This window comes from Suncus etruscus, chromosome 17 (assembly GCF_024139225.1).
Source record: "Suncus etruscus isolate mSunEtr1 chromosome 17, mSunEtr1.pri.cur, whole genome shotgun sequence".
Taxonomy (NCBI): domain Eukaryota; kingdom Metazoa; phylum Chordata; class Mammalia; order Eulipotyphla; family Soricidae; genus Suncus; species Suncus etruscus.
Genome location: NC_064864.1, coordinates 61,639,644 through 61,667,056, shown reverse-complemented (window position 1 = coordinate 61,667,056; position 27,413 = coordinate 61,639,644). Strand labels below are relative to the sequence as shown.

Sequence of the window (27,413 nt, the reverse complement as noted above, 5' to 3'; positions counted from 1 at the left end):
AACCTTAAAGAAGAAACAGAAGAGATGGGCATAATAGCCATCAATAGAGTTCCCAATTTCCAAAATGCTGAGTACACACTGATATTCAGTTCTCATGAATCATTCTCCAGGATAAAAACATGCTGGGATATAAAACATATCTTCATAAGATCAAAAAAATAAATTATATTTGTTATTTACTCATTAAATGCTTTGAACTTAGAAATAAACTATTGGGGCTGGAAAGATAGCATGGAGGTAAGGTGTTTGCCTTTCATGCTGAAAGATTGTGGTTCAAATCCTGGCATCCCATATGGTCCCCTGTGCCTGCTAGGGGCAATTTCTGAGCGTAGAGCCAGGAATAACCCCTGAGCGCTGGCAAGTGTGACCCAAAAACCAAAAAAGAAGAAACTATTGACAGAAAGCTAAGAGTAAATCAAACACTTGAAGTTCAACAACACACTAATCAATGAACATTGAGTAAATAAGAATAAAGACAAAGTTCTTAGAGTTTACAAGAAACAAACAAAAACATTAGTAAGAGAAATTCCTAACTTCCCAGGTTCAATACACAGTACCACAATTGAGTGATATGAGCACTATCAGGAGTCACTCCTGGGCAGAGAGCCAGGAGTATGCCCTGAGCACTGGCAAGAAAGGCCCCAAATACTACCCGCAGACAAAGAATAAAATTAAAAATAAAAACCAGAAATGAAGAACAGAGCAAAATAGTATAGCAGATAGGGCACTTGCTTATCCAGGTTGACCTGGATTCAATCCCTGACATTCCATATGGTTCTCTAGCCCACCAGAAATAGCTGAGCCAAAAGCAAGCCATTAGTATCACTGGGTGTGGCTCAAAAAAGAAGCACCAATAAAACAGAGAAAAGATGCAGCAGGCAAAGAAGATTTAAGATTACTTAGCAGCAAATTTGAGGAACTGTTTCTACCAAAGAAAAGATTTTTAAAAAGTAGAGAGCCAGAAAGATAATATAATGGAAACAGTCCTTGCCTTGCATGTGTTCAACCCAGGTTCCACCACCAGCACCACATATGATCACCAGAAAAAAAAATTCCCTCAAAAATAGATTAAAGTAAAACCTAAATATTAGATTAGTAGATAAAATGTAACTAGGAAAAAGAAAAGCAAATATTATAAAAGCTATACAAAACCATTTACTTCATCATAGAATTGAAATTTTAGATTTGCCTATTTTAAAAGACTTGATTTTCTTTTTCTTTTTCTTTTTTGTTTTGATTTTTGGATCACACCTGGCAGCGCTCAGGGGTTACTCCTGGCTCTATGCTCAGAAATCACTCCTGGCAGGCGCCGGCCTATGTGGGATGCTGGGATTTGAACCACCTGCATGCACCCTACCTCAATGCAATCTCTCCAGTCCCCAAGACTTAATTTTATATAGCATTCTTGAGAGAATGATCAAAGTACAACCTGATGAGTATGACATATACGCTAAATATACCAATACCTAATTATTCACATAATGGTCTCTTTGGGGGATGTCTCAATCTCAGCTTGACTTTTCTTTGAGACACAGGATGATAAAATATACTCCGTGGCCAGGTCCACTTTCAAGAACAGAACCCTAACATGATCCAGCTGACCTGGTCAATAGAACCATATGATTCTCAGGCACTCGACAGGCCACCCCACTTTACTCCACATAATTTCCAAAAATGAAGATTTCCGTGTGTAATGATTTTCATTCGCCTATTTAAATTACTCAGGTCTATAGCTCTAGTTGGAAAGAATTAAGCATAATTCCTCTGATTATACACCCCCTACTTGTATGAATAATCTGCAGTGCATGAGCAGGATCCAAAATGCTTAAATCTCACAGAATATCCTCTCTCCTGTGTGGGACTTAAAGATCCACACGAAGAGATAGCAATGAAGACCCAAGGGCACTAAGATGGCGGAACAGACCCACACAATTGAGTTAGGGGGCACGGTGTAAAGGGGACTTTCAAACAGACAGAGACTGTAGCGATGGATTGAATTTATGTTGAAATTAGGTCCATGAGGCATCATCACTAATTTTTTCAAATAAATAAAATAATGAGGTGTTTATATCATTCGTCTAGAGCTTATAGAGTCACCTGCTCAAGTGTGCGGAAGTGATTTCGAGAGCAGAGAGAGCTTTACATGGTTCAAGTTCTAAAGACTGCCTTACTGAGTATACCCCGCTGAAAATAAATCTTCCTGTGACTGTCTTGAAAAACAGGTGCAGCAGCAATCATCCTTTAGAGAGAAAATCAATCCTTCTTATGCAAATCATAAAAGCTTTGTGATTAAAGGAGCTAAGTAATCGCCCAACCAAATACAGAGAAAAAATAGTTAACTCCATCATATTTTTATCTCTATTTTCAGGGAATGCCATTACCTAGCCTGTTAACATTTTAAAATTTCTGTAAGAAACGTTCATGTGAAGATACTTGAAAAAGGTAAGAAGAAAAGAAAATCAATGATTACGTTTTAGAAAATTTTTCCTCAAACTAAAATTTTCTAATTTCTTTATCACCATTAAAACTAAAAATATATTTCCATATTTGAGAAAGAAAACCAGATAAGAAAAATACTCATGAACTTTGAACAAAAAACTTTTGAATTGAAAGACATCAGTAAAAAGCTAGTGACTATCCTAGGATCAGCGCAAGGACCAAGACCACCAACCACAGAAGACGGATTAAAATGACACTAAGGGAACAGAACTTCTAGAACGACAAAGAAAGACTTCATCATAAGTTCCATCCTTGACCTGTGCAAAGAACAAGATTTTATCACCCAGGACGGAGCAGAAGTCTCCCATACACCACAAAAGCACCAACGGGAGACTAAATGAACTAGAAAGGAGTCTATAGTTACTCCCATGACAATATACTCTAAGGGTGGAGAAACCCTGTATCTCTTAGACCAAGGGAACTCTTTTTCGAATGACCCCAATGTTTACTGTGCCTATGCAGGAGGGGAGAGAGAGAGAGAGAGAGAGAGAGAGAGAGAGAGAGAGAGAGAGAGAGAGAGAGAGAGAGAGAGAGAGAAATCACAAAATAATCTTCTTTTATTTATCTATTTAGTTTTTGTCGATTTCTTTGATTCGGTGTGGATATTGAACTTGTTGCTTCCATTTTTATTTATCTATTTCTTTTTTCTTTCTTCTTTTCTCTTCTTCCGTTTTGTGCTCTGTCATGTTTTTTATTTCAAGACCATGGCTATTATGTGGTGCCCATCTTAATTGCTGTAGTGCTCACTGGATATTTTATTCGATACTTCTTTTTATACTGTTGTGGTGTTTCACCTTCTTTATCCCCTTGGTCTCTCAAACCGAGAATGAGAGCCTTGACTCCACCCATTTTCGGCGTATTTGATTTATTACCCCATTTTATTACTTTTCTCTTCTTCAAACAAAACCACATAACTTGAACTATCTAGTCCCGCCTCTCAACTAGAGGGGGATATAATGGAGGTTACATGACCAAATAGTTGTAAGATCACTAAGTAGTAAGCTAGGCACAGAGGGGACCACTCATTCTAGCAGCCCCGGGGGTGAGGGCGGAGGATATGGGAGACAGGACGGGAACGGAGGTGGAGGGAGGACAATTCAGTGGTGGGAATTTCCCTGATTCATGTTAATATGTAACTAAAATATTACTGTGAACGATATGTAAGCCACTGTGATTAAAATAAAAATTATAATTAAAATAAAGCTAGTGACTAAAGTCAATCATAAATAAAATGTTAAAGGACCAATCGATTTTTGTTTCAGATTGGTTTGTTTGGGGGTAATTTATTTATTTATTCATTTATTTTAGTTTAGGGCTAAGCTTAAGACACTCAGGTGTTAGTCATGACTTTGCACTCAGGAATCACTCCTAGTAGTACAATGGACCAGAAGAGATTCTGGGAAACAAACCTATGTCAGCCGCATGGAAATCAAGCTCCTTAAATGCTGAACTATCTCTCCTGTCCCTAAAAGAATTTTTTTTAAAGCAATACAACTCTTTACATATCTTTGAATAAAAAAATAAAAGAGTAAGAACTACCTGAAGAAACTATTATTCAAATGACAGCAATTCTTTAATTATCTATATATTTCATGATTGTTCAAATAGAACATCCTTCTTAAGAATAAGTGAATAGGGGCTGGAGAGATAGCATGGAGGTAAGGCGTTTGCCTTTCATGCAAGAGGTCATCGGTTCGAATCCCAGCGTCCCATATGGTCCCCCGTGCCTGCCAGGAGCAATTTCTGAGCATGGAGCCAGGAGTAACCCCTGAGCACTGCCGGGAGTGACCCAAAAACCACAAAAAAAAAAAAGAATAAGTGAATAAACACATATATTACAAAACCAAAATATTTTAAATGTAATAACATATTTTGTCTAATATTAAGAATAAGTTTCAATGGAAATCATTCAACTAATAATAGTCACTGAAAATTAAAAATCATAAATGGCCTTAATCCATTAGAATAAATCTTTATCCCATATTATATTATCCAATTTTTCATAACACATTACAGCTCTCATACAATGAATGAAAATTTAAGTCTAAATACAGTCTCTTGCATATAATTATTTCTGGAATTCAAGGATAATCCTTCATTACAAAGCACTGTAGGAAATTAAGTGCTGAGTTATTGCACTATATTGATAGATTCACAGAAGTCTATATTTTAACTATTATCAGTGAGATTAGAGATAAAGACAAAAATCATAAAAGCAAAAAGAATAAATTATTCATTTTTATTAGTTTACTTAAGTCTACTGGTTTAATAAATGAAGTAAACTTAATTGACAATGGTATTCTCAATAATAACGAGAGGTGTGGTGTTAACATTTTTCAAGAAACATATATTAATTAACTCATATGTCAAGTACTTCACTTATGTCTCCCAATAAACCTAGGTAATGTTTATTGGTGAGAAAATGCAAGACACTAAGATGGTAAATAATTATCTAAATTGACAGAACACTCAGCTATGTTTCTGAAGTATGATTCCAAAGCTCACACCATTAATAATGTTTGAATCTTTCAAAGCTATAAAGATGAAAGTAAGAGATCGACATACAGAGAGTAACAACAGAACAAGACTGCATTAATTATTCAATAATTATTTAATGATTTAAAGTAGTATTTAAAGGATATTTCAAATAATCATTTAATAATAGAAGACTTTAAAAAAAATTTAATAATAGAAGACTTTTATGATAAAAGTAAAATAATAAAATCCCTGTTGCACTGGTGAAGGGGGTGTTCTTTATATGACTGAAACCCAACTACAATCATATTTATAATCAAGGTGTTTAGATAAAGATACTAATAAAAATAATTTAAAAATATAATATTAAAATATTCACTAGAATCAATCCCTCACCATCAAACATAAATTTTCATTCATTTATGGGGCTGGAGTGAAAGATAGTACAACAGGGAGGGCACTTGAATGTACACTGCTGACCCAAGTTTAATCCCTAACAATCTACATAGTCCTAAAAGCCTGCCAGGAGTGATCCCTAAGCAGAGAACCAAGAGTAAGCAGATATGACCTCCAAACAAAACAAAATAAAACACAAAAATATTTTAATGGCATCAGAATTTGAATTTTAATAACTATACCATTAAAACTTAAATTGGGGGGCAGACTGATAGTATAGCAGTAAGGTGCTTGCTTTGCATGTAGCTGATCTGGATTTGATCTCCGGCACCACATATTGTTCCCTTATCACTACCAGGAATAAACCATGAGCACAACCCAGATGTAAGCTCTGAGAATCACCCGATAAGGCCCTAAAACAAAAAAATAAATAAATTTTGTTCTGTAATGGGAACTAAAAATGAGTTAGTGATGAATCTATACTTTCCATGTTTAAGAAATTTATTTTAATTACCATATGAACAGTTGTTAAGTGATGTTTAGATGTGTGTTCTTAAGAAAAAAAATATCAAGTTAAGAGAAGAAAGGGGATAAGGAAGAAAAACATCAGAAAAAGACAAAAAATAAAATAAAAATTAAGAAAAAAAGAACAGACAAACAAGAAAACAAAAACAAAACTACAATGACAAAATAAATCTAAAAAACACCAATGCAATACAGACAACAACCAAGCAATAATCACGAGCCCAAAATAAAAAGGGAAAAAAACGGAAAAGAAAAAATATTGTGCTTCTTTTGTTTTCCCTCTTTTGCAAAAACACAGTAAATATTGGGGAGTTAGAAGAGGAATTCCCTTGGCCTAAGAGATACAGAGTTTCTCCACCCTCGAAGCATACTTGATGGGAATAACTACATGCTCATTTACTCTCCCCTAGGTCCTTTTGTGGTGTCTAGAAACTTTCTGCTCTATTGTGGATGATAAAACCAGGCCTCTGTAACTAGAGATTTTAGTATTTTGACAGGTCATAGGATGGAGTCTGGATAGAGTCTTTCTTTACAGTTTTAGAAGTTCTGCTCCAACATTGTTGTTTTAATCAGTCTTCTGTAATTGGTTGTCTTGGTTTTTGCACAGTTCCTAGGATAAAGCCTAAAATAGAGTCTTTCTTTATGTTTCCAGAAGTTCTGCTCAGTTGCAGTTGTCTCAGTCAGATCTCTGGAGTTCAAGTTCTTGGTTATTGTATAGATAGTTGACCAAAGCATAGGCTGGGATCTTTCTTATAGGTCCCAGGATAAGTTCTGCCCAGTCATGGTTGTCTCAGTCAGTCTCTGTAGTCAGCAATCCTGGTTTTTGCAGAGGTCAAAGTATGACATGTCTTCTGGTTTCATCTTATAGATAGGTGATGAGATAAGACAACCTGCTCTTTAGATCAAGTTGTTGCCATTTTGTCATTGTCAGGATGTCATATCAAAACTGGCGCATGTTGGTGTTAGAGCAGTATTAAAAATGTCCCACAGGGATTTTGGTTCCTGGAGCTGTTGAGGACAACTGGGTTAATTCTATGTCTTAGATCTAGGGATTGGGGTTGGACAGAGGCTCTCTAATTACATGGAGTCTAAGTTGGGGCCATATGACATATGCTCAAGGTGGGAGGTGGCCCTGTATTGTAAAATATATGAGTTCTTATCCCTAGTAGATGAGAGCTTGTTCAAACATAAAATTTCCCCTTATTTAGTATGTCTTTGCAGAAAAAAATTGTGCCAAATTATATTGCTGGTGCATTTGGGAGTGAGAGGGTCAGGTTCCATCATCTTTGTGTCCTGGTTTTGACCTGAGCTTTTGTTTGTTTGTTTTTTGCTTTTTTTAGAGGAGGGTGTTCTGGATTGGTTATTTTTGGTGGGTTTTTTTATTAATATCGTTATTATACACCTTGAATACAAATATAATTTTAGTTGGGTTTCAGTCATGTAAAGAACACCCCCTTTCACCAGTGGAACATTCCCACCACCAATGTCCCAAATCTCCCTCCTCCACAACCCGCCTCTGACTGTACTCTAGACAGGCTTTCCATTTCCCTCATTCATTAACATTGTTAGGATAGTTTTCAGTGTTGTTATTTCTCTAACTGCACTCACCACTCTTTGTAGTGAGCTTCATGTTGTGAGCCTGACCTTCCAGCCTCCTCTCCTTGTCTCTGAGGATTATTGCAAAAATGTCTTTTATTTTTCTTAAAACCCATAGATGAGTAAGATTATTCTGTGTCTATCTCTTTTCCTCTGACTTATTTTACTCAGCATGTACATCCATGCATAGGAAAATTTCATGACTTCATCTCTCCTGACAGCTGCATAATATTCCATTGTGTATATGTACCACTGTTTAGCCATTCGTCTGTTGAAGGGCATCTTGGTTGTTTCCAGAGTCTGGCTATTGTAAATAGTGTGGCAATGAATACAGGTGTGAGAGAGGGATTTTTGTATTGCATTTTTGTGTTCCTAGAGTATATCCCTAGGAGTGATATAGCTGGATCGTATGGAAGCTCAATTTCCAGATTTTGGAGGAATCTCCATATTGTTTTCTATAGAGGTTGGACTAGACAGCATTCCCACCAACAGTGGATAAGAGTTCCTTTCTCCCCACATCCCCGCCAGCACTGATTGTTCTCATTCTTTCTGATGTGTGCCAATCTCTGTGGTATAATATGGTACCTCATAATTGTGTTGATTTGCATCTCCCTGATGATTAGTGATGTGGAGCATTTTTTCATGTGCCTTTTGGTCATTTGCATTTCTTCTTTATAGAAGTGTTTATTCATTTTTTCTTCCCATGTTTTTGATGGGATTAGATGTTTTTTCTTGTAAAGTTCTGTCAGTGCCTTGTATATTTTGGATATTAAACCCTTATCTGATGGGTATTGTGTGAATAGTTTCTCCCACTCAGTGGGTGGCTCTTGTATCCTGGGCACTATTTCCTTTGAGGTGCAGAAGCTTCTCATCTTAATATATTCCCATCTGTTTATCTCTGCTTCCACTTGTTTGGGGAGTGTTGTTTCCTCCTTGAAAATGCCTTTAGTCATAATGTTATGAAGTGTTTTACCTACATGTTATTCTGTATACCTTATGGTTTCAGGTCTGATATCAAGTTCTTTAATCCATTTGGAATTTACCTTCATACATGATGTTAGCTGGGGGACTAAGTTCGCTTTTTTGCAAGTGGCTAACCAGTTGTGCCAACACCACTTGTTGAAGAGGCTTTCCCTGTTTCATTTAGAATGTCTTGCTCCTTTATCAAAAATTAGGTGATTGTATGTCTAGTGAACATTCTCTGAGTACTCAAGCCTATTCCATTGATCTAAGAGTCTGTCTTTATTCCAATACCATGCTGTTTTGATAACTATTGCTTTGCAATATAGTTTAAAGTTAGGGAAAGTGATGCCTCCCATATTTCTTTTCCAAGGAGTGCTTTATATATTTGAGGGTGTTTATTGTTTCAAATGAATTTCAGAAGGGTTTGACCCACTTCTTTGAAGAATGTCATGGGTATCTTTAGAGGGATCGCATTAAATCTGTACAATGCTTTGGGAAGTATTGTCATTTTAATGATATTAATCCTGCCAATCCATGAGCAGGTATGTGTTTCCATTTCCATGTGTCCTCTCTTATTTCTTGGAGCAAGGTTTCATAGTTTTCTTTGTATAGGTCCTTCACATCTTTAGTCAGGTTGACTCCAAGATATTTGAGTTTGTGTAGCACTAATGTGAATGGGGTTGTTTTCTTAATGTCCATTTCTTCCCTATTATTATTGGTGTATAAAAAGGCCATTGATTCTTGCATGTTATTTTGTAGCCATCCACCTTGCTATATGAATCTATAGTTTTTTGTTTTTGTTTTTCTTTTTCTTTTCTTTCAAAAAGAACCACATAACTTGAATCATCTTGTTCTGATTCATAAATTGAGGGTAAAAAAATGGATGGTACCAAGACCGAACAGTTGTATGAACATTGAGTAGAAAAAAAAAAGATTTGTCTTAATACCAAATCCAAAGCCAATGACAAAAGAATCTATACTCATTCTACAACAAACTAGACACAAAGGAAATCACATATATTAGCAGTCCAGGAACAAAGGAGGGGGATATGGGATACATGCTGGGAACAGGGTTGGAGGGAGGACAACACTGGTAGTGAGAATGCCCTGGGTTCAATGATGCTATGTACCTAAAATATTACAGTGAAAGATTTGGGATCCAATTTGTTCACAATAAAAATTATAATAAAAAAAGAAATAAAAATTACTTTTGTGTATCATCATAGAGAAGTCAAACAAATAACTGGAAAACTATTATCTTGAAAACTTAAGAAATCAAGGAAACTATAATGAATTATTTGGCATTTCACAAGATATTAGAGTATATGTAACAGTGAATGACATAGTCAGTTAAGTGGTTGGGGAGATAATATGAGGGTCAAGTTAAGATGTTTTCCTTGCATGTGGTTTTGGTTTATGGCACCACATAGTATACTCTCCTGCACAGAGACAGGAGAATAAGCTCTGAGCTATACCAACAGTTGTAGCTCAAACTTTCCAGCCACTAAAAACGATAAACATTTATATTTTATTCCATTTTATTGTGTGATTTCAGTAACAAAAATATGATTTAGCTGAACTCATTTTAAGCCCATCAGAAAATTATCATGCTCAAAAGATAATAATATATTTTAAAAAGCATATAGCTGTTGAATTGACAAAAATTAGCATTCTAATCTAAAAATCTCTTCTAGCTAATACATTTATATCCAAATATTCCTTTGCATATATTAGCATAAATTAAATTCAGAGGGTCCTAATAGATAATATAGTAGGTAAAACTCTTGCCTTGCACTGAGGTGATCTAATTTCAATCTATGGTATCCCATATAGTCCCCCTCAAATCCCACCAGTAGTGATACCTGAGTGCAGAGCCAGGAGTAAGCCCTGAGCACACACCCTAAAACAAAAAATAAATTCAAAATAAGTTTTGTGTTTATATGGTCTATTTAGCTGTTGATATAGTACAAAGCAGTTGCAAGTGACGATCAATGAATGAGCATGTCTGTATTCAAATACAACATTATTTATGTGAAATAAAAATATCATAAAAAATTAATAAACCATTAAAATTAAAAATCTTTGCATTTCTAAAAGAACTGAAAAAATCAAAAAATAAACTAATAGAAAGAATGGTAAAAATGAGTATGCTAAAGAATGTTTAGAATTCAAAAACAACAAAACCAACCCAATTTAAAAGCAGACAGAAGGGGCCAAAGATAGCATGGAGGTAAGGTGTTTGTCTTGCATGCAAAAGGACAGTGGTTCAAATCCTGGCATCCCATATGGTCCCCTGAGCCTACCAGGAGCAATTTCTAAGCATAGAGTTAGGAGTAACCCCTGAGCACTGCCAGGTGTGACCCCAAAATACAAACAATAAATAAATAAAAGCAGACAGAAATCAGGAGTGCAGTTTGTGATCAAAGACATGCCTTATCTTTGGGAGGCCCTTCTTTCAATGCCCAAGTCCATATAAAATATTAATAAATAAATATATAATAAGCAAAGGTATCAATAAACATCTCTGCATAGAGTAGATACAAATATTAATCAAACATAAATACTTAAGCCAATGTCTTTGTATGCAGTTTGATGATATCATTCCAACAGTCAAAAGGTGGAGTCAGTTCAATAGATAAAAGGATAAACAAAATGTGGTATACTGACAGAGGATAATTGCAAGAAAGAATTTCTCTCTTTCACACACACACACGCACACACACATACCCCTCACAAATACAATAGTGCTTTGAAGGTATTATGCTAAATGAATTAAACCAATGCATAAAAGGCAAATACTACAAGACTCCATCTAAATGAGGTACTTTGTCTAGTCAAACTCAGAGATACAGAAAGCATTATGGTATTTGCCAGGTTCTAAGGATGTATATAATCAGGGATATGGGAATTTGCTATGTACTGAATCTAAAGAAATACAGATTTGTAAGATAAAAATAGTGTTGAAAATGAAAGATACTTACATATACATAACAATATGATTGTATTTAAATTTAACCAGATTGCAGCATTTTTAAATGGACAAAATTCTAATTATATGTATATTTTACCACAATTTTAAAATGCTAAAAAAAATAAAATGGAAAATTGCTTGAATAGACACTTCAAAAACAATATAGAATGGCCAAAGAAAATGAGAAAAAAAACTGTTCAGATCACTAAAGAAAACAGAAATTCAAATCACAATCTCAATGAATTATTATTTCATACTCAAAAGAATAGCTAAATAAGTAATGAAAAATTAGTTTTGGTATGCTATAAAAGTTGATGAGAGCCAAATTTTGTAATCACTATAAAAGACAATTAGGACAATTGGACAGCTTCTCAAAAAGGTAAATATATGATTACAATATGGCCAGCTATTCTACTGGTTTTATAAACAAAAGAGCTAAAAAATAGATATTTAAGGACTTGTGCAGTATGTGCATGGTAGCATGCATGACAGAGTGAGAGACAGCGAAAGTTTATTAATGAGAAGAATAAATTTAGAAATATGGTACATTCAGGGGCCAGAGTGGTGGCACAAGAGGTAAGGCATTGCACATGCTAGACTAGGATGGACCACGGCTCAATCCCCCGGTGTCCCATATGTTCCCCCAAGCCAGGAGCAATTTCTGAGCACATAGCCAGGAGTAACCCCTGAGCATCACTGGATGTGGCCAAAAAAACAAAATAAAACAAAACAAAAAAAAATATGGTACATTCATACAATGGAATACACAACTACATAAAGGAATAAAATCCTGATACATGTTACAATAGAATGAATATGAAATATTACACTAAATAGTATATGCCAGTAACAAGAGATTCTATATGGTATAAAACCATGTATGACTTAACTAGAGTTAATAAATCCATAAAGACTATAGAAAGATTGACAGCTACCAATATAGGATGATTTTTAAATACATATCAAATTCTCATTGGGAAAATGAAAATATTTTAGAACTAGATATAGATGATAGTTACAAAATATTATAGGGGACTTAAACTGACTAGACAAAATAAATATATAAGATAGATCAATTTTTCTTATGTAGATTTTATCATAATATTTAAAATGCTCTAAACTGGGCATGATTAGGAGTTTTATATGTATATATAAAACATGTATTCAACATACATACATATGGTAAATGATCTTACAAAAACATGAAGGATTCTTATATACAGGCATTAGAAGATGTTGCAAAAAATCATATGTAAAATAAAACATCAAATTACAAATCACAAAAAGTTATAAAAATATATGATAGAAAAAGTCAAGGTTTATAAAAACTGAAAATATTACATTGATAAAAAATACTTTGTCCAATTAAATTATTAACTGTTCTTTAGTAAAAATGATTTAGAAAACAAAAATCATTCAAAACTATGACCTTTATTTTCAATAAACAAAAGATTAAAAACATTGTAACTTTAAAACTAAAGGCTAAACTGTATGGATTCCCATGCGCTCATCTCAGTGCCATCTTTTGTATTCCACTAGACACTGAACTAAAGCTGAGTTTTGACTATGGACTATCAGGTCTTCCCTATCTATAATTTGTCATACATGTTGCATAAGGTCTAACTAAATTCCATTTAAAAAAATGATAACCATCACCTCTTCCTAGGTAGGCTGGTCCAGGCTGAAAAGTTTAGGGCCTTCTCAGAATGAGTGGAGAAGATTCCCCTTTCTGCCTGAGCTAAGGTAGCCCAGTACCATACTCAACTCCATCTAACAGAAAAGGTCCAGCTCTTCCTCAACATAACCTTATCAAACTGCCAGTCACCAAATTTGTTTCAGATCTAGATACAGACCATGAACAGTGGCTGCATGACAAGTTATAGTAGTTAGGTTAGTAGTATCACAAGCAATGTGATAGGAAAGCTACACAGAAATCCACCAAGCTCAACAAACCTAAACAGTTAATGCAGAAGGCTCTAGCACCAACCACAGCCCAGTATATCTTGAGACACTTGACTGGCCCTGGTTAATCTAAGCTTTGATAATTGCAATTGCCTTTGTGTTGTAATAAAAGAAAAAAAAGACAATATGTACTTAAACAATATGAAGTCAATTTGTTTGTGCCTACAAAGGGGCAGACTAGGATGGCAAGTAGGAAATTGGAGACAGGTCGAGGGAAGGTCACACTGGTTGGTGTTTGAACATTTAATGCCAGAATTGACTGAATTATTAACAATTTGGTAAATCACAATGTTATAAAAATATAAATAATAAAATTAGGAACTAATAATTAAGTGAATAAGGATTAAGACTAAGACCTAAAAGCAAGTTGTTTTCTCTCTTTTTCTTATTCGAAATATACAATTATAAACAAATATGCAATTTATTATTTCTTTATAAATTTACAATCTATATAAAACTGGAAGTGTTACAGCCTATTGTGAAATGGAAGGAAAGAATGAAGGTTAATGGCCCTGAACTCAGAAATCACTCCTGGCTCAGGGAACAAAAGGGATACTGGGGATTAAGTCCACTTCCATCCTGGGTCAGATGCAAATGCCCTACCACTGTGCTACCACTATGACCCAGAAAAGATTGCTTAAAGAAACAACAAAATGTTGTAATATTTAAATTTAAATGATAAAAAGAATTTTTTTGCTTTTCATTAACTTTATTTTTACTATATTTTAATTAATACCTTTATTTAAACACCTTGAATACAAACATAATTGTGGTTAGGTTTCAGTCATGTAAAGAACATCCCCTTCACCAGTGCAACATTCCCATCACCAATGTTCCAAATCTCCTTCCTCCCAACCCCATCCCCGCCTGTACTCTAGACAGGCTTTCTATGATGTTTAATCCTTTAACTTTAAATGTAAAATAAATGTAAATGTCAAAGAAATAACAGCAAGTCAGGTGCTTGTCTTCATGCACCCAATCTGGGTTCAATCCCTGCCATCTCATAATGCCCCCTGATCCTGCCATGAGAATTCCTGAGCCAGAAGTAATCCCTAAGCATCATCAAGTGTGGCCCAAATACAAAAAACAAAAAACAAACAAAAACTTTAAATATAAAACACATTTAAATGTAAAAAAATCATAAAACTTTCAGATTAAGTTATGATTGATATATTTAACACTAATTGTGATTATAATAGATCTAGGCAAGGCAATTATTTAAGATGTGCATACAGAGAGATTCCTGAATTTAAGGAACATGGTGTTTTACAGTCATGTGGATATTACTAGAATCTATGGGAGTTGTGTATTTGTCTAGTCAATACTCTATTGACTCTACTTCAGTAAAAGGAAAATCATTGAGATTAAATTAGCTGGGGGAGGGAATGGAACAGAAGAGGAAAACAGAAATGTAGAACTAGAGTAATGAAAAATGTGATTATAATGTCAAGCATTTATAATGCCCTTCTAATATACTTCATCTGCCATCACCTACTATTCTCTGACATAGCATCTGGCTTCATCTTTACGAGACCCAATAGAAGGATATATGATCATTCCCTTTACACAGGAGGAAAATGAGGTCCTAGCAGGGTACAGCAATTAGCCAAGGTATTCCATTTAAAAAAGGCCGACTTCTAAGTCCAGCCCAGGATTGATTCCAAGTCCATTCTCTTAAACACTATGTTACACCACTGCCATCAACAGATAAACTTGCTTACTATAAGGCACAAAAGCATTTTATTATTTCTAAAGGTAATGGTAATGGTTTTAATTCCAAAAAGCATTATGCAAAGAACAATTTTGAAAATAAATATAAAGCATTTTACTTTTCTGAATTTTACAAACTACCTATAATAAAATATGCATTAATTATTGGGAAAAATGGGGTTTGGGGGGGAAAATTGGGGGGTTGGGCCCTACTAAGCAGTATTTAGGGCTCACTCTTGTTTCAGAGTTCAGGGATCATTCCTGGCAGTGTTCAGGAAATGGAATGTCATGTCACGGATTAAAATGAGGTTGGCTACATGCAAGGCAAGTGCTTTAACCTCTGTATTAATTCTGGGGAGCAGAGTTATTATTTTTAATGTAATCTCTGCATTAATTCTGGGGAGCAGAGTTAATATTTTTAGAGTAAGTCTCTTAGAGAATTGTTAGTCCCCCAAAAATATATATCACTTTCCCCAAATCAAGACCATAGAAATCTTTCCTTTAGTAAAATAGATTTTTCACAAGCACTGTCTCATTCCCAGGTGTTTATTTATAGCGCACGCGCGCGCGCGCGCGCACACACACACACACTAAAACACACTTTAGAAAGGATACTGACCTGTACACTGGCCTCCATTGGTTGGGTCACCATAATAGCCTGGCATGCAGTCTTGACACTGCTTCCCTGTGGTGAGGTTTTTACACTGTTCACACACATTATTATTGATGCAGGTGCTATGTCCATTGCACTGGCAAGCTGGAAAAAAAGAAAACATAATAAATTTCAATGTAGCCATGTCAATGCTATTCAACCGATATCAAAGTCCAAGGACACTTACCAATCTATATAATAACTTCCATATTAAAATTTTTCCTTTTGCTCGTTATAAAATGGGGAATGAGAGCTAAGGAGAGTCAGGAATGTTAAAGCTAAGAAAAGGATATTTATAACATTATTCTAAAAGACTCATGTGAATATTAAGTCTATTGTGTTATGTAAATAGCCATCTAAATAATACAGCTCTGATAAGAAATGTTAATATGTAACTTTCATTATATTTATGCATAACAACAAAGAATTAAGTATTAAAAATTATCTGGATATGAACAAAAAATATTTAAATTAATTTTATAAATGTTTATCTTCTTTGGAAAAGAAAAAGTTCAAGACAATTGAAATTCTAAGTAAACAAAACAGACTAATTTAAGGCATGATTTATTTATGCCTTCATAACATGAGTATTTTTGGTATTAATATTTCAGCATAATCTGCACATTTCAGCTAAAAGATAAAGTACATGGCTTTACTACCTGATTCATAATAATGACTTAATTTGAGAACTTCATGTCCAAAAGTGTCATTATAATTATAATCTTCAGTCATTTTGATTTAGTACAACAAACTCAAAATTAAATTAACACACACTGGTGAGTGAATTTAATGCTTGGTAAATTCGAAATACGTATATGGCTAATACCTACTCTGATAATTTAGAATACTTATGGAAAAAGTTTTAAAATAATGTAATTATCAGCCACTGCCAGATAGCGTAGCAGGTAGTACATGTGATTTTTATCATTTAATTTTCACAACAGTTCTTTATAGAATATTCATGTCCTAAAATTAGTAAGCCTAATTAGGCAACCATGCAAATTTGCATAATAAAATACATAACTAGGAAATATAAATCAACAAACCAGATACTATATGGAAGAAGTTTCAGTGCAAGTAAAATCCCACAAACTGATATAAGTTCATGACCTGAAGTTAACATTAAAGTATGAAGAGATATCAGATAATGGGTAAGACTCAGATAACAACTAATGGAAAATTGTTCGAAGGCAGAATTCTAATATTATAAAGAAAGGAAATAACATAAGTTCAGGAAAAAGTTCAATAAATATAATCATCTAATTATTATCAGGAAATTTAAGGACTTTTTATAAATTTCACCTTTTATTAGAAAATAACCAGGAGAAAAGGTAATCAAAAGGGAAAATATTCAAGTTAAAGAAAGTGAAATAGTAGACAAGCTTAATTAAAATAATCGCAATTTTGGTTTTTTGGGTTCTTATTTTTATTTGTTTGTTTTGGGGCCACACCCAATAATGCTCAGGGTTTACTCTGTACTCAGTAATTATTCCTGGCAGTTCTTGGGAAACTATATTGGGCACTGAGGTCAAACCCGGGTTGGACATGTGCAAGGCCGTAACTATTGTACTACCACTCCATTCCCAATCACAATTATATTTGTATATAAATATGGCTAAGAAAAGTTAGTGATGGTTTAATAATTTTAATTAACTTATTATTAAAATTATTTTGTGTCACCACTTTTCTACAAAAGATTCATATTACTTCTATAATAATGTTATGAATTTTAGCATTTGCCTAACAACATTTATTATTGTTTTATGAAAATGTATTCTTCTACCACTAATTAATTCACTCAGATAAAAATTATTAAACCCTCACTATATTTATGTAGATGACAAATATACCTGAAAAGGTCAAAATTGAAAGAGTTACTATAAGTATTTTATATATGCCTGGCTACAAATTTTCATCTAAAACACAGACGAGGGATCAGAGTGGTGGCGAAAGCGGTAAAGCGTCTGCTTTGCCCATGTTAGCCTAGGACAGACGCAGTTCGATTGCCCGACGTCCCATATGGTCCCCCAAGCCAGGAGCGATTTCTGAGAACATAGCCAGGGATAACCCCTGAGTATCACCAGATGTGGCCCGAAGACCAAAACAAAACAAAACAAAACAAAACAAAAAACACAGACTATATCTTTTGAATAAAATGTTTCTTAACAACCATATTTAACACCCTCCCCACAGACTACCACTAAAGTATTTAAAAAACAATCCAAACAACAACAGGAATTTGGGTAGAATGGCAGTAATTAGCAAATAAATAAATGACCTTTGGGACATACTACTGTTCTGATACAACACCCTGTGATACTCCACTTAAACATTCATCCCTGTAAGTGAAACTTTATAAAGGCAGTTCTTAGACAAACAAGAAGTCTAGAAATTGGTGGTGGGCAAGGAACACAGGTGAAGGGAAGGATGTGGGTAACTGTATGACTGTATGATTCAACCATCAACAACTTTTTTTTTTCGGTTTTTGGGCCACACCTGGTCACATTATGCACTCGGGAATCGCTCCTGATTTGGGGAACCATATGGGGATCCGGGGAATCGAACAGAGGTCTGTCCTAGGTTAGTGTGTGCAAGGCAGATGCCCTACCGCTTGCACCACTGTTCTGGTCCCTCAACAACTTTTAACTCTGTATCTCGTGATTCAATTAAAAAGAATTTTTTAAATCTCTCACTAGTATTGCCTCAGTTGCTAGGAAGTGTAATGCAAAGCAATCTGATGTTCATGCCAAAATATAACAGAAAATAATTGGTATATCTTTGAACCTAACTGCTGGCAAATTTTCCACACATGCAACAAGAAAAGTCACTGTTGGAGCTTCCAGCTTGAATGTCAGCCATGGCCAAGGAGAGAGCAAGTTTCAGGATATAGAAACACGGTATCACAGCTCTATCAAACACTGACAAGTAAGCCCTGACTGTGCTTCTCTGCACTGCCATGTCAAATCAACAGGTCTAGTAACTCTTACGGGGAACATAATTACACCCTAAATATTATAATAATAACTTTGCTGTGGAATACAAATAAAACTAAAGAGAAGCCATTTGTACTGTTTGGTCTACACTTTAAAACCAGTCCAGATACTCTTCTTATAGAGATAAAGAAAACCTAATAAAAACTCAATATTTCATATGCCAATACCTAGCTTTGAAAAATGCATGTCCTATAAAATAGACTTAGGCATTTAAAAGTACTGCTTGATGCTCTCCATAAAATTCAAGATATGTAGTCAGGAAATCATAGCTAAATTTTATGTTACATTCATCTACACACTGCCCACCTTAACAAGCAAAAGGAATTAGAAGCTTAGAAATAAAGCAGGAATTCAAAGAATAATGGTAAAAATAAAGTTTGAGCAAGTGACAGAATTTTGCTGCATCTGGGAGAGACCCAAACTTAGCGTGAATTTCAAAACCCATCCAGATTGGGACATAATATTGCAAGAGTCCTCAAAGAAGACAGCTAACCCAAACCATATTCATAATGTTTGAAAGCCTTTTTATTGAAGTTGTAATCTATATTTTTATGCTAAAACACATCACAAGTCAAAAGAAGTGAAAAGGAAACTGAAATCTACTAGATACATAGGAAGGAAAAGCCACTTGGCAAGAATTAAAAGTCTAAGCCAGGATTATCTATGTGTTCGGTTGAAAATACACATTTTCCATATGGCAAAGAAAAGCTCATCAGCAAACATTAACGTAAAATCTATCTGTAAGCAAGAAACTCTTCAACACTTGTTGCAAAGTAGGTGTAAACAGATCCTTAAAATACTATCCACCTCAACTCTCACAAATTCCCCATAAAACAAAGAGAACAGAGATTGGGGAAACTTTCTGTAAAGGGTCAAATAAATATTAAGTGTTCTGTCTTTATTGATCTTATAAACCCTGTCACAATTACTCATCTCTGCCATTGTACTGCAAAAGCAATGAAACACAAACAATTGAGCAAAGCTGTATATTTCATTAAACCTCCATCCTTCAAAATACAGTGAACCAGATTTGTTAGTTTACAAACCACTGAAAGGAGGTAAAAACATTTTCAATGGACAACAGGTATATTATAAATATACTCATCACTTCCTATTAGGGAAAGACAAATCAAAATGACAATGAGGTATCACCCACACAAACAAGAAGGTTCATAGCAAAAAGTCAAGAAGCAGTAAATGCTAAGATAGATGTGTGAAAAAAAACTCTTATTCACTGCTGGTACATCTGGTGTTTAGATCAGTTTCTTTGGAAAATGAGTAGAGACTTCCTAAAACACTAAGAATAGAAAGCATAGGGTGCATTTGTCTTGTACACAGCTGATCTGGATTTGCACTGAACATGGTTCCCTAAGTCCTGGCACAAGTGATTCCTGGGTTAATGGAATTTTTTAGTTCTTGACATTGTTTTGTTTTGATTTGGGACCTTAACCAGTGATGCTCAGGGCTTACTCCTGGCTTTGCTCTCAGGGATCCCTCCTGGAAGGGATTAGGGACCAATATGTGGTGTCAGGGAAGCAAACCCGGGTTGAATTCTCACAATGCAAACACCTTACAATATCTATGGCCTGAAAACAATTATACTCAGTGAATAAGTCAAACATACAAGGCTACATTTCAATGAAATATCCAGAACAAATAAATGAATGAGAAATTAAACTACACTCGAGGAAAAGAATAAGGAGTCACCGTTGAGGAATAGGTTTTTGTTAGGGGCTAATTAAGTTGTTATAGAATTTTTTGTTTGTTTGTTTGTTTGGGCCACACCTGGTGATGCTCAGGGATTACTACTGGCTATGCCCCCAGAAATCGCTCCTGGGTTGTGGGACCATATGGGACACCGGGGGATGGAACTGCAGTCTGTCCTAGGTCAGCGTGTGCAAGGCAAATACCCTACCACTTGCACCACCACTCCGGCCCCAAGTTGTTACAGAATTTCGAGATAAAATATTGAAATATTCTTGGAGCTGGATTGGTGGCACTAGAGGTAAGGCGTCTGCTTTGCCTGCACTAGTCTAGTACGGACTACGGTTCGATTCCCCAGCATCCCATAAACTCTCCCAAGCCAGGAGAGATTCCTGAGCCCATACCCAGGAGTAACCCCTGAGCATCACTGGGTGTGACCCAAAAACCAAAACAAAAAAAAAACAAAAACAAAAACAAACCCTGAAATATTCTAGCTATAGACTGTTTATAATAGTTACACACCTACTGATTATACCAAGAATCGCTGAACTAGACTTTAAAATAGTGTGTATTAAGGCATTTATGTCAATATACAAAATAGCTAGACTAATTAGATGAGTTTGAGAGTGGACACAACTTTTCCATTCAGTATGTGCTGTATTTGTAAAGTTATACAAAAATATGCGGGGGTGGGTGGGTGGGTGGGTATTTTTCTCACCAAAGACTTCCCAAAAGAGCAAAACCATGCAGAAAACATAACTTCAATAGGCATCCAGATTCTATTTTCCTATTCCTGGAGTTCTGCCCTAAGTACCACCACTACACAGAAAGCCACCCAGTGCTGTTAGACAAAGACAAACCAAGAAAAGCAAATATAACTGCCAACTAAGGACCAACTGATGGTCAGCCACTGATTTCAAAACCACCAGCCACGTGAGTGAAGAATTCTAAAACAAGTCAAAACAAAATCAGGCTTCCAGATAATTCCAGATAATGTCATCTTGGAAAAAAAAATAATAAAAGTACAAACAAAAAGAGCAGAAGGACTTGGCAGAAGAACTGACTAGCTAAATTAAGCAAAAAATATAGAATCGTGAATAAAACTACTTTAATTGAGTAAGACTGGGGTTTAATGCTTAAGAGTACAGAGTAACTAAAATATAAATTTTGAGCAACTTAGAAATACCTAAAGAAATAAACAGCTAAGGAAAGGTAAAGCACCTTCATATGCAAGAGCTTGTGTCAAGCCCCAGCATCTCATAGGCCCCCAGGCATCACAATAATCTCTGTAAGAGGCCCCTGAGTCTCCTAAGTACCACTTGGGAGAATCTCCAGAAGGGAAAAAAGAATTCATGAGTTAAGTAACAGATCAAATAAGATAGATATGAGTGCATGAGTTAAATATAGAGACTGTAAAAAGGGACAAAGTAAGAAAAAATAGGGACAAAGTGGAAAAAGAAAGCCTTTAAATGGAGTAGAAGCCTAGAAATGTGACAGAAAAAATATGAAAGAGATAATTGCAAAAGTTTACAAAACAATGGAAACATCAAGGTAGAGTGTAAAATTTGCACTGTAAATAATCATATAAATCAGTTACAAAAAATAGAAACTAATATGTGGCTACAGTGTATTATTAAAACTGTTGACATTCAAAAACTAAGAAAAAAATCTAAATAGAGGGAGAAAAATTATCTTCCTAAAAAAATAATAAAATTCATAGGGAAATAATAAGAACCAAGAGAAAATGAGGTTACATATTTAAATTATTCAAAGTAAATATCTGCCAATTTAGAATGCATTTTCAGTAAAAAATACCCTCTGAAAGCAAAAACTAAACACAATAAAAAACCTTTCTTCAGAACCAAGAAAAAAACCCTAAGAAATACAGCATTTTAAAATATTAAAATTCATCAAGTTAATGAAATATTATATTAAAAATTCAGCTCCATATAGAAAAAATAAAGTCATATAAAATGATCAATACATTAGAAAAATAAAACCTTTCTCCTTGCTATATTATTAAAATCATTTAAAAAGCAAAAATAATTAATTATACGGACAATTACATGCAGAAGTAAAATGTATGGTAATAATTACACAAAGGACTAGGAAGAAGTAAAATAAATTACACTATTGTGATATTCTTACCTTATACATGAGGTAGTTTAATAGTGATTCAAGGTAGACTGTGATAAGATAAAGATGACAATTACAATCACTACTGCGGTCACTAAAAAAAACACAAAAGAAGTATAGCTAAAAATCCAATAAAAGTGATAAAAATGGACTTAAAACACTCAACTTATCCCAAAAAAAGGCCAAATAAGGAGCAAACAGTGGGAAAAAAATAAAATAAAATTTAAAAACAGATGTCATGATGGTAGGTAGACTTAAACTTAATAATGACATTACAGATACTCCTCGCTTAACGACCAAGTTTCGTTTCAAAGACTTGGTCATTAAGTGAATTGGTCGTTAAGTGAGGAACTGCATGTACTGTATACAGTAGTACAGAATATGCATAGCCCTTGACAATACAGTGTTCTGAATAAGTAAAATAACGAGAAAGATCAAACTGAAAACTTCCACTTGTTTTAATTTGCATGGGTTGTGTAATTTAAACACAGTACTGCAATGTATTACAGAACATAAAGCTAGTAAAGTAGGTACATTAAAGCACCAAAAACCACAGTACTGTACTGTAGGGTGTACAAGATGAAAAAAGGATATTTAAAATAAAATAAAATAAAATAACGGTGAAGAAATGGTCATTAAGTATGAGTGGTCGCTAAACTGGTAGGTCGTTAAGCGAGGAGTATCTGTATTGCACTAAGTCTAAGTAGACTAAAGATTGAAAAAAACCAGATTAACTAGATTTCAAAACAAACAACAACAAAAAGAATTCTATGCTGTTTAGAGATTCATTGTAAATAAAAACACAAAGATAGACTTCCATGTCTCCCCACAAGGAGGAATCACTCTGAGAATTGACTTCCAGGTGTAAACAAGAAGGAAAAGAATAAAAATACAGGAAACAACTCCAAGAGAACTGCCCACCATGATCTGCAGTGGGTGCATAATTGATTAATACACAGGATGAATTTTCAGGAAGATGAAGCGAGAACCAAGGCAAACAGTGAGGATTGGGTATAGTTGGCTTTCTCACTAGTCAGGTAGAAAGAGCTCATTAGCCAAAGACAGTATATGTAGACCATAGAAAGACTAGATCTTAGTGGTGAAACAATTTAGCATTGGACTTACCAATGATATATACAAGCCCTAACAAACTTAAAAATTTTATGCTTGTGAAATCATTAAACAGGTCCCAAGTAACATAATCTACCTGCCTGAATAAAATCCAATTCATGAGATATAAACTATAAAAACTCACATTGTTCAGGATACCACTAAAGACAAAAAAATATGTTGTAAGTCCCCAAAAAGCATATATCAATAGACATCCCTAAAAAAAAAGGCATGATATGGAGTTAATAAAGGATTTCTAAAGCAAATATTAAAGAATGATACCTGCTCAAGAGAAGAGTAAAAGATGAATCTAAGAAGGAGAAATAATGAAAATATAATAGTAGCTAAAGAAGAAAAATAAAATAATAATTATCTTTTTAACAAAATGATGCTGGGCCACCTAGACAGCTATATATAAAAGATTTGTTAGCACTATCTCACACCTCCACAAAATTGAGTTCAAAAAGGATTAAAAACCTGCCTGTAAGCATTCAAATGAATAAATTCTTAGAAGAAAATATAAGTGCCAGTCTTTGTGATCTTAGAGTGTGAATAATTTCACAGCTATGACACCAAAAGCACAGTAAACAATTGGGGGAATCAATAGAATGTCATCAAAATTGAAAATGTTGCACTTTAAAGGGCAATCTCAAGAAAGTGAAATAATAATAACAGAAAAAATATTTGCAAACCAATAGCTGATAAGGGACATATTCAGAATATATAAAGAAGATTAATAGTTAATAATGAAAGACAAATACCTTAAGCAATGACAAAGGGTATCATAGAAATTTCTGTAAAGAAAACAAGTGACCAATTAGCCCTCTTTATGATTCTCAACAACTTAGCCACAAAGGAAGATCATGCATATATATAAACAAATGTGATCACTCTGGATAAAGGACTGTTACTTAGCAATAATAAGAAATATTGCCACGTGCCAGTATATGAATAATCCTTGAGAATAGTATGTACTGTGTAAAAAGGTCAATCACAAGTCATTCAATATCTTTTTCATGTTTTAACTTATATACACTGTCCACAAGAACTAATCCATCGAGTATGAGATTAGTGGCTGCCCAAGATTAATGAAGGTAGTTAAGGTGTTAAGGTTAAATAGGCAACGACTTCACCTTGTGAAGCATAAGGTGCCCTTATGAAATGATCTTTGAAAAAAATACTTTCATGCATTGTAGTGATGGACTCCCAACCCTATGACTATATTAAGAGCCATGAATTAAGACAACTGAAATGAGTAAACTGTATGGCAGGACAGTGAATGCTGATGCCATATAAGACATTATTTAATTCATACTCATCAATGCCTCGTGCATTTGGTGAAGTCCTACACAGGCAGGAATGGTGCTCAGAGTTCTGTTCCTAACAAAATTAACTTTCCAGACAGGGCATCCATCTGAGTTGAACTGACCCATCAGATGCTCACATGGCAGAACTTTTCTCCACTCAAAGCAGATTTACAAAATGAGTGATTCCATTTGAGCTTAAGTTTGCTGAATGTCACATTGTAAGAGGAAAAGATAAGGCATGTGGGCATCCTCTTAATCAGTTGCTAGCTGCAAGGAAGAGAATGCTGCCATGAAAATGAATAAGTAAGGACGAGAAACCTTCAGAGCTCCCCAAGAAAAACACCTGAGATTTCTGCCTGTGAGACTGGAACCCAAGCTTTGCTTCCACATCTGATAGCTGGCCTGTACCCACTGGTGCACATTAAGCATAAGCATTGCTGAAGCCGCTGAGTGGATAGACATTGTTGTGCTATAACAGAGAGGAGGGCTCTTTCCCAAATTAAGCCCCAAGAGAAACAAATGAGCCAGGTCGGCACCAACTTCACAAAGGAACATATAAAGTGGCAACCATATCTTTGGAAACAGTTAAAAAATATTCATGCACTTTTGAAAATCTGTTATTAGGTGAAAATGATTAGCAGCATTTAATGACAAATATAGAGGATTGTCTTCATGAATTCACACATTTGTTTTTCTGTAATGACCTTTATTATTAAAGATAATATTTGTTGTTCTAAAATCTATTTGCTGATATTAAACTAGCCGATTCCATTTTCTCTTGTTCTGTATTAGCACTGTCTGTTTCCAATGTTGTACTCTTAAAATATTTATGTATTTATATTTTCATAAGTTTTTCTATTTTTCTTTCTTCAATTTTCTAAGGTAAATTTAAGGAAGCAAAAACAAATCTGCCACCTCAAAATATGTCCTTTTGGCAAAGAATTTATCTCTTGAAAGGGCTTCAATGGCTGGGTGGGGAAAGGCTTGTGAAAATGACATTTATCTCCAAAGTTCCCCTTTGTTCATCCAAATGTCCAACCTTTGCAAAAACCTAGTGAATGGTTGTCTTTCTGGGTCTCCCAAAGTATACCAAAGGTAAGCATGATATTAAATGTCATTTTTACCACTCATCAATTCATTTGTTGTTTATTTTATTAATTATTCAGCTTCTTAAAAACCTAGGAGAAAACAGAATAGCATTCTCTATACCTTGATGGAACCTAATTGGTTTTATTTCCACTTTGTTTGGGGACCACACCTAAAAGTGCATAGGAGTCCTCTGGATTCCTGGTCAAGCTCAGTGGACCACGTGGTGCTGAAGATCAAACCCACAAACAAATTTCCAGACCTTTGAATTATTTGCTGGTCCAAGGATTTTATTTTTTTTTATCCAATATGAAAATCTGTTCTTTAACCAATATGAAAATGTTTCTTTTAGTGGGGAGATTAACTCATTTACATTTAATTATTGCTATTTTAACAATGGCTCAATCTGCTGTAGGTTTCTACTTATCTCTTGATCACTTTAACACTTAATTGTCTCATCCATTGCATATTTCTGCTTATCTTTTATTCTGCTTTCTTTTGTTTGTAGTTATTTCACCTTCCTACAAATTATCACAGTGGAACTTCAAAGGAAATAACACTCCCACATATTCTATAAAGATCTTGCAACCACCCACACCCATTTTCTTCCATTTTTCTTCCCTTTGTCTTGGAGCTAATATAGCCATCCAGTTCACTTCTATGCACAAAATACAATCAAATAATAAAAAGTTTGTGCCACTCTAAGATCCTTTTCTCTTTTCTGTCAAAACTGAGATATAATCTACAATAAAGGAAGCAAAAAGCAAAGTGTTGAGGGCATACAGTTTGGACAATGTGGCAACAGTTTCTTTTTTTTTTTTTTTTTTTTTTTTTTTTGGTTTTTGGGCCACACCCAGTAACGCTCAGGGGTTACTCCTGGCTACGCGCTCAGAAGTTGCTCCTGGCTTGGGGACCATATGGGACACCGGGGGATCGAACCGCGGTCCGTCCAAGGCTAGCGCAGGCAAGGCAGGCACCTTACCTTTAGCGCCACCGCCCGGCCCCGTGGCAACAGTTTCTTATAAACTTTTACCTTTGGCTATAATTAAACAAACACTGATGAGGTGTCACACCACTAAGTGGGGGGGGGGGCTGTTGGGAGGACCATCCAGTGAGCTGTGGAATCTGCCTGACCAACAAGAACACTATCTCCCACTATCTCTATACTGCTTCAGTGAAAATGTGCCTCCACTGACATTTCTTTGCCATTTTTAATTTTTATTTATTTCTTGGGGTTGGGGCGTAACAGGAGTCCCACTCAGCAGTGCTCAGGGTTATTCCTAGATCTGCATTCCTGGTGAGGTTTAAGTGATTTTATGGAATGCAAG

At 34.9% G+C, this 27,413-nt stretch overlaps 1 protein-coding gene across 2 annotated transcripts in view; it reads right to left on the bottom strand.

The window, feature by feature from the left end:
* ATRNL1 (attractin like 1) overlaps positions 1–27,413 on the bottom strand; it is a 733,758-nt gene that overhangs the window by 543,609 nt on the left and 162,736 nt on the right. For both annotated transcript variants that reach the window (XM_049764403.1, XM_049764404.1), the window contains exon 19: positions 15,717–15,854. In XM_049764403.1, coding sequence (XP_049620360.1) covers positions 15,717–15,854 — 138 coding nt within the window. The remainder of the gene's footprint in view (positions 1–15,716; positions 15,855–27,413) is intronic.